The following is a 17,846-nucleotide window of genomic DNA, read 5'->3' as shown; positions in this document are numbered from 1 at the left end:
GTCCAGAGACAGCAGCCACAGCACGAGGCCCTAGGCAAAACTTGGTGTCAGATTTCAAGCTGACAGCGAGTTGGAGCCATGGATGATCTGAACTCACCAGTTTGAGAAGTTGACATAATAGGCCATTGGCCACCCGGACCTGCCGTACCAAGTATCCAATGCGAACCAGGGCAGTGATCAGAAAAAGAGTATTGGGGACCAGCGATAAGAATATGTCCTCAAAGGCCCTAGTAAAGTCAAATGTTCTCCCTGAACAACCACTGACCACGGGCCCGAACAGATGATCGTTACATATCGGCGGCGGCATTGTATCGAATCATGGACGGGTACAATATAGTAATCAGTATGGTCGTCAACAGATCAGGAGGATGAAAGAAATAATCAAGGTTAGAAGCTCAAGAAAGAAAAGACATTTCAGATCAAAAGAACGATTTTGCTAGCAGGCGCCGAGTGGGGCAGTCTCAAATTAAGCAGAAGGACAGCAAAAAGCAATGCAGGAAATCAATAAATTGCGGGTTCTGGTGGACTAACAGAACCTTGACCAGGAAACTATATGACGAGTACCACTAAATCCTCTATCATGTTAGGCAGAGATCGCCAGGGGTTGGATATCCAGCTAACATGGGTGGAAAAAAATCCATGACAACTCCGTACGGTTCTTGAGTAGAATCTATCTACGCATAAACTGAAATAATAAATTCACAAGTACTTCGGAAAAACAGAGGTTTTCCTTGACATATTATGTATGGCAGGAAAAGAGAATAACATCTGTTAACGTACACGACACCCTGAGATTGTTGGTTACTCCACCATAGAGCTCCATTTCATGATATTGAGTTGGCCAATCTCTTGAAGGGGAGATAATACTATTTCTCTTACGGCCTGCATGAACACGCCGCGAATGGTAGATACCTGTTCATCGGAGAAGGCAATTGTAGAGTAGCTGAAGTTTACTTGGACATCTCCGTCGTCGACGAACAGATTAATCGCAATATCGTACTGTATCAAGGTGGTCAGTATTCTACTACGTCAAACACCCTTTGGAGCCACTGGGTTACATACCTCGCTTGGGTCTTCGGTCGCCGTATCTTGAAGGCGGATGGTTGACGTGACGCTATCTGCCGGTCCCGACCTGCTGGTCTGTACAGATATTGCCGTGTTAAACAGAGGTGATGTGGAAGCGGGTAGAGAATGTAGGATCTCGGCTAGCGGGAGGTGCTGATGCTCGAGGTTTCGAAGATAGTCTGCCTGGGTTTCCTGCATGATGCTTAATATGGATCTGTCATGAGAGAGGCAGATGCGGCTGATTAGCATGTTGATGAAAGGCCCTGCGATAGCAGCAACATTGTCTATGGGAGCATCGCGCCCTGATGTCAAATACCCGAAGCAAGGTGTCTCATGGCCAGTGTAAAAATGCAGAACCAGGGCCCAGGCGACTTGGAAAATATTCGATGCTGTCAACACGTGGCGCTTGCAAAGATCTCGCAAGCAGGAGTTGAGTTCATTGCCAAGATGCATAGCTGGTAATCGTTTTACACTGTCGCTTTCCTGATGGTTGACGTTCATGTGCGGAAGCATACACGGGCTAACGCCAACAAGGTATTGCTGCCAATGTGTCCGTGAGGTATCAGGGGCGAGCGATCGAAGATGCGCAATGTAGTCGCTGTATGGTGGAGCAGAACACAAAGGGAGTGCATCGTCGTACGCCAACTGCAGTTCGTCTTGGATGAGGCGCATGGACATTCCATCTGTGATTGCATGATTGATCAAAAGCTCGCAGATGACTCGGCCTGATGGTGTAGCATAAAGAACCAGTACATAGGGCAGCCTGTCCTGTGGTTTCCGCAGTCGCTTATGCTTCATTAGTGAAGATTCAAGATCAACGTCCGCTAGGGTGACGATGTGGATTTCTGGAGTCACTGACTTGAGGACTACCTGGTCCAGATATGCATCTGGAAGCGCACTCTCGATAAACACCGTCCTGAGGATTGGATGGCGGTCTACGAGCTTATTCCAGGCATCCTTGAATCTTTGTAGACATATTGGAGAGGATGAGTGAACCTGCCATCGCTTTCGCGTCCAATATCGACTTTCGTTCTTGGCTTGGCTGAGTAGAATTCCTTGCTGGATAGGCGAGCATGGATAGATATCCTCCACCTGATCCAGCATTATTCCATGCGAAGGCAGTGTATGGTTGATGAGGGTATCCAATTCATCATAGCTGCTTAGCGGTAGCAAGGGAAAATCTGAAAGGGTTCGTGCTTGCGTACTTCGAACCAACGTCGAAGCGGCCTCTTCCAGTACGGACTTGCATGCAATGATCCAGTCGGCGATAGCTTCTTGGTTCCTTATAAATCGGTTATATGAGAATTTGAAATGCAAATCGCCTTGCATCACCAAAGCCGACACATCAATCAGTGAGAAGCGGTGAACATTATCTGCAATATTAGATAGCGCGCCAGCAGGTGCGTCTGCTAGACGAAAAAGCCCCTTTGGTCGTTCGAGTTGTTGATAGAGGCCCAGATAATTAAACATGATTTCTGGAACATCATATCGCCGTCTGTTGTCTTCGCTGCTGAGATACATCGCCGTAAAAGACGCCCAGCCATTCATAGGGACCCGCCGACGGCTATCCTTTACTCGACGGATTGTGTCTTCGAAGCCATCCGCTATATTGGGCGTTACGAGCACGGACCACAATGTAGTAAACCAGCCAACTGTTCTCGACGGATCCAATGCTAAGTTCCACGGTTCTCGACCGTGCCCTTCCGTGAAAATAGGGGGAGGTTGTCGGTCTTGGAATACTTGGGCAAAACTGTAGACCAGAGCGGCATGGAAGATCTCCACAGGCTGGGTTTGATATGTAGTATTGGCGGGACCCAACAGAACTTGGGTAATGTCAGGAGATATAGTGAAGCTCTCTTCCAGCACTGTGCCGTATATATTATTCGTCATGTCAACGCCCCAGTAATCATGCGCGTGGGATGATATATCCAAAGGTGGCAAGATGTGTGAAGAGAGATGCTTCCGGGCATAACGCACTTGTCCTTCGCACCAAGCCTGGAAGGGGAGGGGTGTGGCGCTAGATATGCCCCCTGTGGTAAGATGCTCTTCGAGATCCTCTAGTAGAACCCGCCATGACACGAGGTCGATGGCAAGATGATGTACAACTACGAATAAATATTGTCCATCCTCCTCTGTCGTGAATAGATCGGCCGCCATAAGAGGGCCCTCACGAATATTCAAGGACTTCTGACTTTCATTTATCGCATGTATTGAATCTTTCATGGTCAGCATTTGATGCGATCGATACCTGTAACCGCTGCCCCCGGCGGTAGCGTTTATGCGTTGAGTCCAGGCACCTTGAGGTCCTTTGGAAAACTGAGCCCGAAGCATTGAATGATGCACCAGGAGGGATTCAAGTGCTTGGGCCACATCCAGTGAGCTCACCTGCCGGGTCAGCTGCAATAGCATGCTTTGGTTGAAATGATCATGGCCATTTGGCTCATATTCAAAGAACCTCAGCTGGATCGGTGACAGGGAAAAATCAGTCTCGGGCACCTCATTGTGATGTTGGACCGCAACATCGGCGGTCACCACTGATGCTAGCCTTGCGATGGTCCTGCAATGAAATACCTGTGGCACTGTCATGCTGATGCCAGCCATCCTGCATTTTGCACACAGTTGCATTGCAGTAATTGAGTCTCCTCCGAAACCAAAGAAACTATCGTTTCTACCAATGAGACTTGGCTCAACATTTAAGACCTCTGCCCACATGGCATTAAGCTGCCACTCCCGTTCCGACACAGGGGGCTCCGAGTTCTGTGATGGGCGCAAGCCAGCAAGTTCGGCGATGGTTAGAGAAGACCCTATCTCGCGCAGTTTCCGGCGGTCTGTTTTGCCCGTTGCCGTCATCGGTATCTCATGCACGGGGATATATGCAGTCGGTATCATATATTCAGGCAATAGATCCATGATCTTATCACCGAGGCCCTCCAACAAATTGCTGAGAGTTACATCTTCTGCCAAGCTGAGAAATACCGCCAAGATAGCGTGATCACTTTCTCGAGGAGCAAAAACGTCCGCTATCACCGCCCCCCGAAACTGCTTGGGAAGACTTTGGCGTACATGATATTCAATATCATCCAGTTCCACACGCTGTCCGCGGATTTTGACTTGTGAATCCTTGCGGCCAACGAATGTTAACGAGCCATCGTGATTATATCGGACGAGATCACCTGTACGGTACAAACGGCCCTGGCGCCCTGGAAATACGGTAGGTATACCTCTTGCGAGCCATGGGGGGGTTTTAACAAAGCTCTCTAATGTCTTCTTGGAATCACCAAGGTATCCCTGCGCAACAAGAGGGCCCTCTAACCATAGCTCGCCCACAGCACCAATCGGAGCAAGGCGATTGTTGCCGGAGACGTCTATGACCCAAGTATTCAGCCCCCATCCTCGCCCAATATTTCCAGGTTTAGTGGTACCATTCGCCAACCGGGTAACGGTAGCAACCACTGTACATTCCGCGGGGCCGTAGGCATTACGGAGGTCAACGCGATCTGATTTCCACCTAGCAACATCAGTTGGGTTATGTGCCTCGCCACCAAGAACAAGCGTACGCAGGGTTGGGACTGATTCTGGGTCTATCAATCTTGCTACACTAGGTGTGAGCAGGGCAAAATCAACCCTCATCCGGTCTATGCAAGCACCGACATTGGTCTTTCTCTCATGCTCTGCTGGGATACATAGACATGCACCAGCGACTGTTGAATGTATGAAGTTCAGCCAAGCCGCATCGAATGCGTAGGATGAGAAGTCTAGCACTCGAGTGGCAGAAGCGTATCCCAATACATCTTGCTGATACCGAAGAGCAGTACTAAAGTTTCCGTGGCTAACCATCACTCCCTTGGGAGTTCCAGTGCTTCCAGAGGTAAACACAATATACAGTATGCTCGACGGGTCGACCGGAGGGAGGCTGGGGTTTGTTGACGAGCTTGTGAGCTTGTGCATGTTGCTATTGAGTGAGCACTTCATTGAATAAATGCTTTGGTGATCAACCACAATAACTGCCCCACCATTGAAACCGTTCGCCAGCTCATAGCTTGCCACTGAAGATAAAATAACCACGGATTTGACTTGACTGACTATTGACTGCAGTCGCTGCTTGGGCAGGTCAACATCCAATGCTACTGCCCCGGCACCTGCTTTCATGACCGCTAACATAGCAACCGGAGTCCACATCGACTTTTCAAAACAAAGCGCTATGATTGATCCGACACAGGAATGATGAGCGAGTAGGTAATCAGCCAGACATGTAGATAAGTCATCTAGCTCTTTAAATGTTAGCTCCCCATCCCAGGCACATATAGCTAGTGCGTCTGGACTTTTTCGGGCACGAGCAACAATCATTTCATGAACGGGTGTCTCATAGGCGGCCGGCTGCAACGAGTTCCATGACCAAATAGTATGCAAGTCCTCGGGCCCTGTAATCCCAAGAGCTGAAACTTGAAGCTCATTACTCTGATCCGCACAAAGCAATCGCAAGATATGGTGTAGTTGCTTCAACATTCTGCTCATAGTATTTGTGTCTATCACCTGAGAGTCGAAGCTGACTTCAATGTGAGCACCTTCTGAATTCATTTGGCACTCCACAAGGACTGCGTAGCTGTTGAACGATGATATTCCTTCACCCTCTCTTCCAACAACTTGCCAGATGGACTCTTCCCGAACTTTTTGGTTCGAAGGCGGAGGCTGCACCACGATAAGGGTCTGAAATTGGCACCCTCTATTTGTGTTTGCGCTGATCCGTCGAATGCGTTGCAGGCCGGTCTGTTCGAATGGAATCATATCGAGCGCCTGTCTCTGTACCTGGTGAAGGAGCTCATGAACTGTGATGTGCGGATCAACGCCTATCCTTACTGGCACGGTAGCAATAGTTGGACCCGCAACATTCTCAATACCTGCAACCGGTGCCTGTCGCCCGGTCACCGTGGCGCCAAACAGTACATCTGGTGTTGTAGTGTAGCAGGATAGCAGAATTCCCCACGCAGTTCGCATCATTGTTGATGCAGTGATGTCATCTTTGCGGCGCCATGTGAGATCATTGATTTCATGTTGTAGTGAGGTATTCGCTTGTGGTTCATAGCTTGTCGATGGCAATGCCGGAAAAGAGAACATGTCTGATTTTGAAAGATAATCATTCCAGAAGCGTTCTTCGGCATCGTTTCTTTTTATTGAATACTGTAAGAACTTTTGGAATGGTTCGAGGCAGGGGCGGTCGTCCTTCTCCCTGTAGATATTATGGACTTGATTGAGGATTAATTCCATTGTCCAACCATCATACACCGCATGGTGCATCGTCCACACAATGTACACTGTTCTAGTGCTTTTATTCTCAATGGCATTGTCGCCTGACTGATTACTTTCTTCAATGAATGCAACGCGAGCCAGAGGTGTTCCAAATGTCATAGTATTTCGGCGGTCGTTTTCGATATATGATTCAAGAGTACATCCGACTAGGGACTTTAATGCATTCTCTTCTGATATGACGACCTGTAATATATCATGTCCCTCAACATCAATGATTCGTGTTCTCAGGATTGGGGTCATCTGGATTGTTTGCTGCCAAGCTTGTTTTAGCCGGTCTAGCGACACCTTGGTGCGATCTATCTGGAGTATCGCATGGTTGATGTAGTGGCCAGGTCTCTTTTGTGACAGTGCCAGAATACCTTGCTGTAGCGGTGTACAGGGGAAGACATCTTCAACCTGGCTGGGCTTCACGTTACAAAGTAAAGCCGCACGGGCGCGCCAGGTGCCGATATCTGGACAGCCCTCCTCGGGAACACCTAGATGAAGAAGGGAGAATGGCGCAAGGGGCTTCTCGCTTGACTCAACGGCCTTGACAAGCAGTGCCATATCACGCAGACGAGGCGATTTAAAAACCTGTTCAACTGTTAATGATAAGCTCTGATCCCGAGCAGCGCCAACCAGCCTCATGGCCCCAACTGAGTCGCCTCCAACTTGTAGAAAGCTATCTTCACTCGCAATTTCACGGGTGGATATATTTAAGACCCGACCCCACAGTTGAGCGAGACGGAGCTCCATGTCAGTTGTTGGTGCATGGCGATCCTGGTGTTGTGGCTGGAATTTGCGAATATCATCCAACGTAAGCCTTTCGCTCATCTCCTGAATCCTGCGTCTGTCAATCTTCCCTGTTGCCGTCAATGGCATAGCGTTCAATGGTATATAAACCCGTGGAATCATATAGGATGGAAGCTCGTTGGCTAAGCCATCATTCAAGCGATTTGTCAAGCTTTGTATGTAGGTATTAGGCTCGCTATGGGTCTTATCACCCGTCAAAAAGGCTACCACGAAAGCGGCACTGTTGCCTTGTGGCTTTGTCACTCCTGCTGCTATAGAGCCTTGAAAGTCTGACGCAACAAGAATAGATCTAACATGGTGCTCAATGTCGCCAAGTTCAACCCTCTGGCCGCGAATCTTTACTTGGGCATCCTTGCGGCCGATGAACATCAGTGATCCATCTGAGTTATACCGGACAAGGTCTCCGGTGCGGTAAAGAATACCTCTTCGTCCCATTTTCAGTAGCCAAGGTGGATTCTCAATATAGTTGGTCATGGTGCTTTCCCCATCACCTAGGTACCCTTGACCCACAAGAGGGCCTTCGATCAACAGCTCTCCGGCACAGCCAATCGGCAATAGATGATTGGGGTTCAAGGGGTCAGCTATCCATGTTGTACAGCCGATGCCCCTGCCGATGCAAGGTGCCTCGGTATTGTTAATCCTCTGGATTGTGTTGGTCGAAGTTGCTTCCGCGGGGCCATAAGTGTTGATGAGAGAAACATGCCCATACCACTTGTCAACATCGTCCTTTCCTATTGGCTCTCCACCCAGTACGAGAGTACGCAGTGCAGGAACTTCGGAAGGTAGTAGTAAACGGGCCATTGTTGGAGTGAGATGCGCATGGTTCACTCCGAGCTGGCACATCGACTGTGCTGTATTATTTCGACGGTCTGTCTCATGTGGAACACAGAGACAGCCTCCCGCTGCTAATGTGCGCAAGCAAACCGTGCGGGACACATCAAAGGCGTAAGATGCAAAGTCAAATGCACGCGTGTCGGTATTATATTGAAGAGCACTTAACTGGTGAAAAAGCCCACTACTGAAGTTGGCATGGCTTACCATTGCACCCTTGGGGCTTCCAGTAGAGCCAGACGTGAATACCAAATACAGAGTGCTTGAAGGGTCTACTATTGGCAGATCCAGCTTCGGGCTCTTCACCTCCAGCGCCTTGATGCCGTCATAATCCACAGTGATCACTTGGCTACCTTTCACATCACCCAAGAGGGTCAGTGCTAGGGTAGCGCTTGCTTTTGACGAAAGAATGAGACGAGGCTTGACCTGGTCTGCAATTGCCTGAAGTCGCTGTTTTGGGAGGGTCGTGTCTAAAGCCACGGATGCAGCACCAGCTTTCATGACCGCGAGCATAGCAACTGGGGTCCACATAGATTTCTCGAAGCATAGAGGAATGATGGATCCCGGGTTGATCATGGGTATGATGCTCTGAGCCAGGGAGGTAGACAATTTGTCCAGTTCCTCGTAGGTCAGGCTTCCATCCCAAGAAAGGACGGCCATTTTGGCTGGATGCTTCCTCGCTTGATCCATGATCCAGTCATGCACACAGACTGTATGTGGCTCGGGAGCAGTCCTGTTCCAGCGACGTATATCGTCGAGGTCGGTGGTACTGATTGTTGTCATGTCTTTGACTAAGGTGGAATCTAGCGGGTGATTGCAAATCAATTCTATGATATGCTCCAGTTGTGTTACCATCCTCTGCACAAAGCATTCATCTATCACATGTGTGTCAAAGCTGACGGTCAGTTCGGCACCGTTTGACTTGAGTTCACAATCAACTAGGATCGAGTAGTTATTGAAGGCATTCAGACCAGGAGCACTGGTGTCATGCGCGGACTTCTCAATACTCCACAAATCATCCACATGAGGAGGCTGTTCATCTCGGGCAACTGGCTGAATGACCAGCAGCGTTTGAAACTCGCTTACCTTCGCGACATCTGACTTAGTTCGACGGATTTTTAGTAGACCGGTTTGCTCAAATGGAATCATCGCCGCTGCATCTGCCTGTATCTGTAACAGAAGCCCTCTTATGTCTTTCATCCGGTCAATATTCACATGGATCGGCACTGTAGCAATTGTAGGTCCTGCTATCCGTTCAATATCAACCACTGGTGCTTGCCGCCCGCTGACAATAGCACCGAAACATACACCAGAAGTATTAGTGTACTGAGACTGTAAGATGGCCCAAGCAGCTCGAATCACTGTCGCACTCGTGATATTATCGCTTTCAGGCCACTTTATGTTGGTTAGGTTGTGTGATACTATAGCGTTGGCCTGTGGGCGATATGATGGGCTGGGTAACGAAGGGAACGATGCTATATCGGCACCGGAAAGATATCGCTGCCAGAATTCATCCTGTGAATCCTCTGTCTGAAGCGTGTATTGCAAAAATCGTTGAAATTGACCGAGGGGAAGAGTGTCCTTGGTATGATATACCTTGTGGACTTGGTCTAGGATCAGTTGCATTGACCATCCATCATACAATGCATGGTGTATTGTCCACACAATGGATCCTTCTCCACCTTGTTCATCTTTCACAACTGCAAAGCGGACCAGGGGTGTGCCGAGACCAATGTGCGTCTGAGTATCTTGCTTCAGGTACACTGAAAGGTCATAAGCAGTCCTCCATGTAACTTCCTCTGATATGATAGCCTGTACCAGACCGAGCCCAGGAGTATCAACGATTCGAGTCCTCAAGATTGGTGTTTCTTGTATGACTTTGTTCCAGGCTCCTATCAGTTGTGCAAGGTTGGTCCTTTGGGATAGCTTCATTGTGACTTGATTGACGTAGTTTCCGGGCTGCTTCGCGGACAGGGCAAGCAATCCTTCTTGCAGTGGAGTGCAAGGAAATACGTCTTGAATTTTGTCGACTGGCACGTTGCACCGTTGGGCGACATCTTCGCACAGTTTGCTGACGTGTACGTCACTCGATAATAAAGAGAAACAAGGGATCGGCTGCCTGGTTTCGTGTGATATTCCAGTAGCGAGGGCCATCTCACAGAGTCGGGGCGATTGGAACACCTTTTCAACATTCAAAGACAGTCCTTGATTTCGGGCTGCCGCAACCAGCCGCATAGCACCGACCGAATCACCTCCAATCTGGAGGAAGCTATCTTGGCCGTTGATGCGCGACGGACTGATTCGTAGCACTTGAGCCCACAGCTCTCGCAGTTGAAGCTCCATACTATTCAAGGTTGGGTTTCCTTCGGTGTCAACGCCTTCTGTATGGGTGGGGACAGCCCATGCAAGCTCCTCTCTCGTAAGCAAGCCACCAAGTTCGCGAAGCTTTCGACGGTCGGTTTTACCTGTTGCGGTAGTGGGTATCGCTTCTACGACTATGAAGGATGCAGGTACCATGTGCAGTGGCAGTTGCGTTAATAATCCTTCCCTCAATACCCCTGAATGTCGGTGCAATGCAGGATAGGTACCATGCCCTGATACACCATCCTCTTTTCCAGCAGTAAGGAAGACCACCAAGATTGGAGCGTCACCGATACCCGTCTGGAGTATCTCCGCCACGACTCCATCTGGTTCCTGGAATTGGTCGTGAAGGATTTGCCGAACATGATGCTCCACATCCCCGAGTTCAACACGTTGTCCATGAATCTTCACCTGGTCATCCCTACGTCCCATGAACTTGAGTGAGCCATCTTCTTGATATTGAACAAGATCACCTGTTCGGTAGAGAAGACCTTTACGTCCAGGTACAGTACGGCTACCTTGTTTCAACCATGATGGTGCCTCCACGAAATGTGACACTGTTTTGGCTGGGTCGTTAAGATATCCTTGACCAACCAACGGCCCCTCAATCAATAGCTCACCTGTACAGCCAACAGGAAGAAGATGATGGTGATTCGAAGGGCTAACTACCCACGTGTGGCAACCAAAGCCTCTACCAATGTTTCCACTCCCTTGTGGGATATCGTTTACTCTGTTGACTGTGTTGATCACGGTGCACTCTGCAGGCCCATATGCATTAACTAGGTCCACATGAGGCTGCCACTTCGTAACGTCTTCATCAGTCATCTTCTCACCAATGAGAACTAGCACAAACCCATGGCCGACGGTAGCTGGATCCAGGAGACGAGCAACAGTTGGGGTCAGGAGGGCCCAGTTGGCTCTCATCATGGCAAGAGCCCCATGGATATCATTGCGAGTTTGGGCCGTGCTCGGCGTGCAGATGCACCCTCCAGCGACAAGTGTATGGAGTATACTTGACCAGCACACATCGAAAGCGTAGGACGCAAAATCGAAAACTCTAGACGTTGAGGAAAGCCCCAGCACCTGGAGCTGATACCATATGCCGCTACTAAAATTGGTATGGCTGATCATCGCCCCTTTAGGGGTCCCGGTACTTCCCGACGTGAACACCACATAAAGTGTGTTAGAGGGATCGACATTAGGTAGCTTAGGTCCAGGAGGCTGGTTGATTTGGTCAAGAGCATCAACACAAATAGTCAGACCGGCAACCAGGTCACTCGCGACCTTATATTGCGATGTGGAGGATAATATAACACTGGCACCCACCCGACCTTTCTCGAGCTGATTTATTACCGATAATAACCTCTGTCTCGGCAGTGTAACATCTAGCATTACCGAGGCAGCTCCTGTTTTCATTACTCCCAACACCGCGACAGGGGTCCATAAGCTCTTTTCGAAGCAGAGGGGTACAATTGACCCCGGGCCGATTCCATGTGCCAGAAGGCGATAGGCGAGAGATGTAGAAAGCTCATCAAGCTGAGAGTAAGTTAAGTTACCATCCCAGGCACACACAGCTGGAGCATCTGGTTGTTGGCGTACACATTCCGAGAATAGATCGTGAACACATATGCTGTTGGGAGAAAGGATTTCTTTATTCCATCCCCATACTCTTGACAGGTCCTGATTTCCGATTGCAATAAGATTATCAGGTTTCGATTTAGGTAGTTGTATAATCTCTTCAACGAACTTTTGGAATGAACCTATCAGGCTAATGGCTTGTGTTTCTGTCATGATAGCCGGGTCGTACTGCAATGATATGGCCATATCTCGGGTGTTCTCTGTGACTGTGATAGAAATATCGAACTGGACCAATGTGTTAATCTTGTGCAGATTGTCAATGGAGATATCATAGGAGCGGTGCTCACCTCCATAGGATCATCATATTCTATAATGTCAACAGATATTGCGGAGCCCTCTATCTCATTCGACGTCACGTTTCGTTGCACTTGGAGCACTGTGTTAAACAGCTGTTTCCCCGTCATGCCTAAGGAGTTCAGCACACTAGCCAATGGGTAATGCTGATGATCCAGTCCTTCCAGGTAATTGTCTTGGGTGTCCTTCAATATTTCAAGGACCGTCACGCTGTCATTTAGGTCAAATCGGCTGACGAGCATATTGATGAAAGGGCCCACAATATCCTCGACATGAGCAATGGGTGCATCTCGTCCAGAGACGATATAGCCAAAGCAAACAGCTTCATCATTCAGGTAGTACCTCAGTACGAGTGCCCATGCTAGTTGGAAGATATTCGAAGGTGTGACCCCATGTCGCTCGCAAAAGGTGTGAATGTTCGCTTGTAGTTCCTGGGCAACCCGCGTCACTGGAAGCTCTACATGAGTCCTGTCTGTGGGGGTGTCACTACGCAAGCTCGGGAAAATAGAGGGCTTAACACCTTCTAGGTATTTCTTCCAAAAGGCTCTCGCTGGGTCCACCGGGAAGCCTTGAACGACTTCGATGTATCCACGGTAGGAGACGTCGTTGGTTGGTAGGCTTAACCCGCTATATGTTAAACAAAGATCACGTCTCAAGATTTCCATAGATGCTGCATCGATAATCGCATGGTTGATATTCAGTTCCGCAGTCACGTCGCCCGAACTTCTCGAGACTAATGACAGTGAATGGAGCGGCCTGACCTTCCAGTTCGGTTGAGGTGTCTTTGAGGCGGCGATGTGTGTTCCATTCTCTTGACAGTCACAGTTAACTTCGGGCTCCAGCTTCCTGAGCACAATTTGGTCGCGGTAGGACTCTGGGGACACTCCATCTGTGAAAACTGTTCTAAGAATGGGGTGTCTTTTAACCACCTCCTTCCATGCTAGTTGTAGTCTAGTAACGCTGATTGGCGATGAAGATCGTATGCGCCACACTACTTGAGTATTGTACCAGCCGGAATTCTTAGCTTGACTGAGAAGGATCCCCTGTTGCACGGGAGAACATGGATATATATCTTCAACCTCTCCATAGGAGATCCCTAGCTCTGGAAGAACATCTTCATTCAACTTTTTGAGTGTTTCATCCGTCAGAGACAGGAGTGGAAAGTCGCACATAGTATAGCTCGGCTTTAGACGGACCAACTCGTGCCCTGCCAACTCGAGCGACTCCTTGCATTGAGCGATCCACCTTTCCACCCCATCTCGCTGCTTCATATTTCCATTGTAAAGGAACTGGAATGTTAGGCACCCATCGACAACTAATGCAGTTACATCAACGATTGCGGACATATGAGTTGTTCCCGAGAAGTCTGAAATCGTGTCGTGGGGCTTGTCTGTATTACGAAACAAAGAATTGGGTCTCTCGAGCTGCTGGTAGAGGCCTTCAAAGTTGAAAAGGATTTCTGGCAAGCCATGGCCCCTGAACATGTCTTTTCCAGACTCATTAAGGTAACGTGAGGCAAAATATGCCCAGCCGTTCATTGGCACCCGCCGTCGAGCATCTTTTGTGCGACGTACAACCTCGGTTATACTATGTCGGTTGTTCCACTCAACGTGCGCCGGCCAGATGGTAGTGAACCAGCCAACAGTCCTAGAAAGGTCAATTGTGTCGTCAAATGCTTCTCGACCATGACCCTCGCTGAATACAGTCGGGGGAGGTCTGTCGCGGAATGTCATCGCGAATGAATGCAGTAATACTGCGTGCAGGATCTCAACCGGTCGTGTTTGAAAGGCATGATTGGCTTCGCCCAAGAGGAGATGCGTGACGCTCTTGCAGGTCAAAAAGCTCTTCCGGACTGCATGCGCATGTGTATTTTCCTTTCGCTCGAGACCCCACCAGTCATATGAAGGGATTGTTACAGGAAATGGTAGACTCTTTTCCGGTAGCAGATGTTGCATGCTATATGTTTCTTGCATTTTGCACCATGCCTGGAATGAGAGGGATGAATGCTCCCTTCTTGTGTTTTCGGTTGTCAATAGCTCCTCCAGCTCTTCTATCAGGATTCTCCAGGAAACTAGATCCACAACCAGATGATGTGCCACAAGAAATAGAAACTGGCTATCGACTGTCTGGATCAGATCAAATGATATCAGTGGGCCTTTCTCAATATCAAGCCTTTTTTGTGCTGAGTTGAGCACATCTTTCACCTGGTTTGGCTCTTCTATTCGAGTTACATGATAGTGGTAGCATTGAGCAGCTTCTGTCTGAATAGACTGCATCCAACTCCCATCTCCCGCCCGATTGAATCTAGCTCTTAAGATTGGATGCCATGATACCAGCTGCTGGAGTGATTTGCCCAGGCGCGCCGGATCGATTGTTTGCGTCACTCGAAGAAAGAAGCTTTGATTGAAATGATTGTTTCCGTCCGGATGATGCTCGAAGAAGTACTGCTGAGCCGGAGAAAGGGCAAAGCGGGCATTGTTGGTTTCCACTATGGGCTTAGTGACCAAGCTGGGTAAGGGAGATGCAGCAGTTGCGAGATCTTGAAGTGATTTGTGGCGAAAGATTTGTGGGATAGTGATCGAGAAACCAGCAGCTCGACACTTCGCTGAAAGTTGGATGGCAGAGATAGAATCCCCCCCATGGCTGAAGAAAGTATCGTCAAGACCAATACTGGACGAGTTGATATTGAGTACTTGCGCCCATAATTCCTGTAAACGCTTTTCCATCTCAGTTACTGGCGCTCGCTTCCCTTCCCACTTTGGATGAAGCTGCACCAGTTCTTCTACTTTCATAGCATTGGCCATCTCCCGAAGTTGTCGTCGATCTGTCTTGCCGGTCGCTGTCATGGGCATCTCTGCCACTGGGACATAGGCACTCGGTACCATATACATGGGAAGGTCCTCGACCAACTTGTCGTGTAGGGCCGACGTGAGGTCCTGGACCATCCTCCGTCTTTCATGATATGATTCCATGAATGCCCTACTCACGCTAAGAAATACCACTAAAAAGGTCTTATCACTGCCACATGGGGTGGCCAGGATAGCTACAGCCGGTCCTTGGAGCTGTTGTGACAAGCCAGACTGCACATGGTATTCAATGTCTCCCAGTTCAACCCGTTGTCCACGAATCTTGACTTGTGAGTCTTTGCGACCAACAAACACGAGTGAACCATCTTTTTCATATCGGACTAGGTCGCCTGTCCTATATAAACGACCCCGACGTCCCGTCACCAGTCCACATCCTTGCGTCAGCCAGGGTGGGTTGTGCACGAAGCTAGCGTCAGTCCTCCCCGGATCATTAAGATACCCTTTTCCCACCAGTGGGCCTTCAAGCCACAATTCACCAACTGATCCGATCGATGCAAGACAGTCCCCTTGAAGGCTCACTACCCAGGTATTGAGACCTAATCCGTAGCCAATGTTTCCCGATTGGCCTGTACTGTCCCCAATTCTTGCTGCCGTTGCCACGATGGTGCACTCAGCTGGACCGTAAGCATTTCGAAGATCCACCTGGGAGGCCCAAGTCATTATATCCACTTCAGCCATCGCTTCACCCCCGAGAACAAGGGTTCGCAGCGCTGGGACCGCGGCAGGATTAATCACTCTAGCGATACTTGGGGTAAGTAGGGCGAAGTCAACTCTCATATCCTGCATACATTTTGTAATATTCTCCCTCCTATCTGTCTCCGACGGAATGCATAAGCAAGCGCCAGAGACAGTGGCGTGCAGAAAGTTTAGCCAGGCGGCGTCGAAGGCATACGATGCAAAGTCAAACACCCGACGAGCGTTGGCGTATCCCAAAGCTCTTTGGTGTCGGAGACCACTGCAAATGTTTCTATGGCTAATCATCACACCCTTGGGAGTCCCTGTGCTCCCAGATGTGAAGACGACATACAGCGTGCTCGAAGGGTCGACATTGGGAAGGCATACGCCGGCAGTGTCCATTGCATCGAGAGCAGGACAGTCAACTGTCAGAACCGGACTCGCGGCAAGGTTACCTGCAAGGCTGCACTGTGCCTTGGAGGATAGGATGACATTTGGCTGTATTTGCTGGGTGATTGACTGCAGACGCGGCTTTGGAAGGGTTACATCCAGGGCCACAGAGGCCGCTCCGGTCTTCATCACGGCTAACATGGCAACGGGCGTCCACATAGACTTCTCGAAACATAGCGGTATGATAGAGCCTTCCCCAATGCCCAATTTCTGGACGAGGTGGCATGCGAGGCGGCGAGATAGTCTGTCCAGTTCCTGGTAGGTCAAACTGCCGTCCCAGGCACAGACTGCTGCAGCATTTGGCTGGTCTTGGACACGCTGGGCAATTAATTCATGCACAGTGGACTCTGCACATGTAGGCACCTTGGCATTCCACATCCATTGGTTTTCCACGCCATCGTTGTGATTCCAAGCTTTCACTGTTTCTCCAATGCTTCCCATTTTTATGACTTTGTCGATTTTCGTTGAAGGATTAGGTATCTATTATAAGTCTAGTTAGCAGTCTCTTGGGTTCTTTGTCATCACCTTTATGAACAATGAGTAATGCCAAAGGACTAGGTCTGATCAAGCCCTTGGACCGGAAGGATTCATAAATTGTTTCCTTCTAGCTGTGTATCGTAATAAGAGAGAAGTCTCATCTGAATGAATGTGCCAGCAGTGATAATGTTCTACCTCAACGTGGGATATGGACGCCCTTAAACTTTGTCAAATTTGAATTTGATCAGGATCATATTTATGAAAATCGAATTCAAGTTCTCGTATCTTTGTATACTTTGCACCGACGATCACCTACGGCCCCACAGAAAAAAGAAAAAGAAAAGAAAAGAGAGAAAGCGAAAAGAACAAAGAAGGCAGGCTATGCTGCCCCTGATCAGCTACTTTTGACCCAGAAGGTTTCTTCACATATGAAGACATAAAATTTTACGGAAGATCTAGCGTAAATGATAACTCTCATGGTGTATAGTACTTCAATAGTGTCTCCTCTTACATCAGTGTCCTACTCCGATCCTCCTATGATCTGGCCAGATCAAGCCTCAGCTTTTCTGTGAAGTCTGGAGCTTTGACTTCGCTAGTTTCTGCAGAACCATATCGTGGGGCGGAAGATATGAGCTCCACTTAGCACCTACGGACCTGGAAACCTGTCTGTGTCATTGGCAGCCAACCTCAGTCCGTCGGGCACTAGACGAAGCCTATTTTTCTGCTTCATTTCCCTTTGTGGGTGCCGATCACCAGGGACAGCCAAGTAAATTACAAGCTACATATCTACGGTAAAACCCATTTGAGTGGCTTATGACGGGGATTCCCTCTGGAGAAATCTTTATATGAACTAGGCCTGACAGCAATTTTGAAGTTTGTACGTCATTTACTAATATTGAACCTCTACTGATTTTGCTGTATACTACAGGGTATCTTAATACCACGAAGGAAGGATAAAGCACGTAATTATATATTTTTTATACAAAATATATAAGGGAGTTTAGACAGAGGATTCGACGGACTTATAAAGGCTTCCTATCTGGTGGGATTCTCTACATCGGGGTTGCTTTGACCGTATATAGTATGTGT

General features: G+C 48.8%; 1 protein-coding gene across 1 annotated transcript; it reads right to left on the bottom strand.

Annotated features, from left to right (window-relative positions):
- Positions 1 to 99: 99 nt before the first annotated feature.
- Positions 100 to 16,721, bottom strand: F9C07_2287736 (uncharacterized protein; the record flags this gene model as incomplete). Its single annotated transcript, XM_071510927.1, has 3 exons — positions 100 to 999; positions 1,063 to 12,219; positions 12,282 to 16,721. 3 exons carry the CDS (start codon positions 16,719 to 16,721, stop codon positions 802 to 804), a joined length of 15,795 nt encoding a protein of 5,264 aa, XP_071367521.1. The 3' UTR covers positions 100 to 801.
- Positions 16,722 to 17,846: the final 1,125 nt, after the last annotated feature.

This window comes from Aspergillus flavus, chromosome 8 (assembly GCF_009017415.1).
Source record: "Aspergillus flavus chromosome 8, complete sequence".
In the NCBI taxonomy this organism is placed as follows: domain Eukaryota; kingdom Fungi; phylum Ascomycota; class Eurotiomycetes; order Eurotiales; family Aspergillaceae; genus Aspergillus; species Aspergillus flavus.
This window is presented reverse-complemented; position numbering and strand designations above follow the sequence as displayed.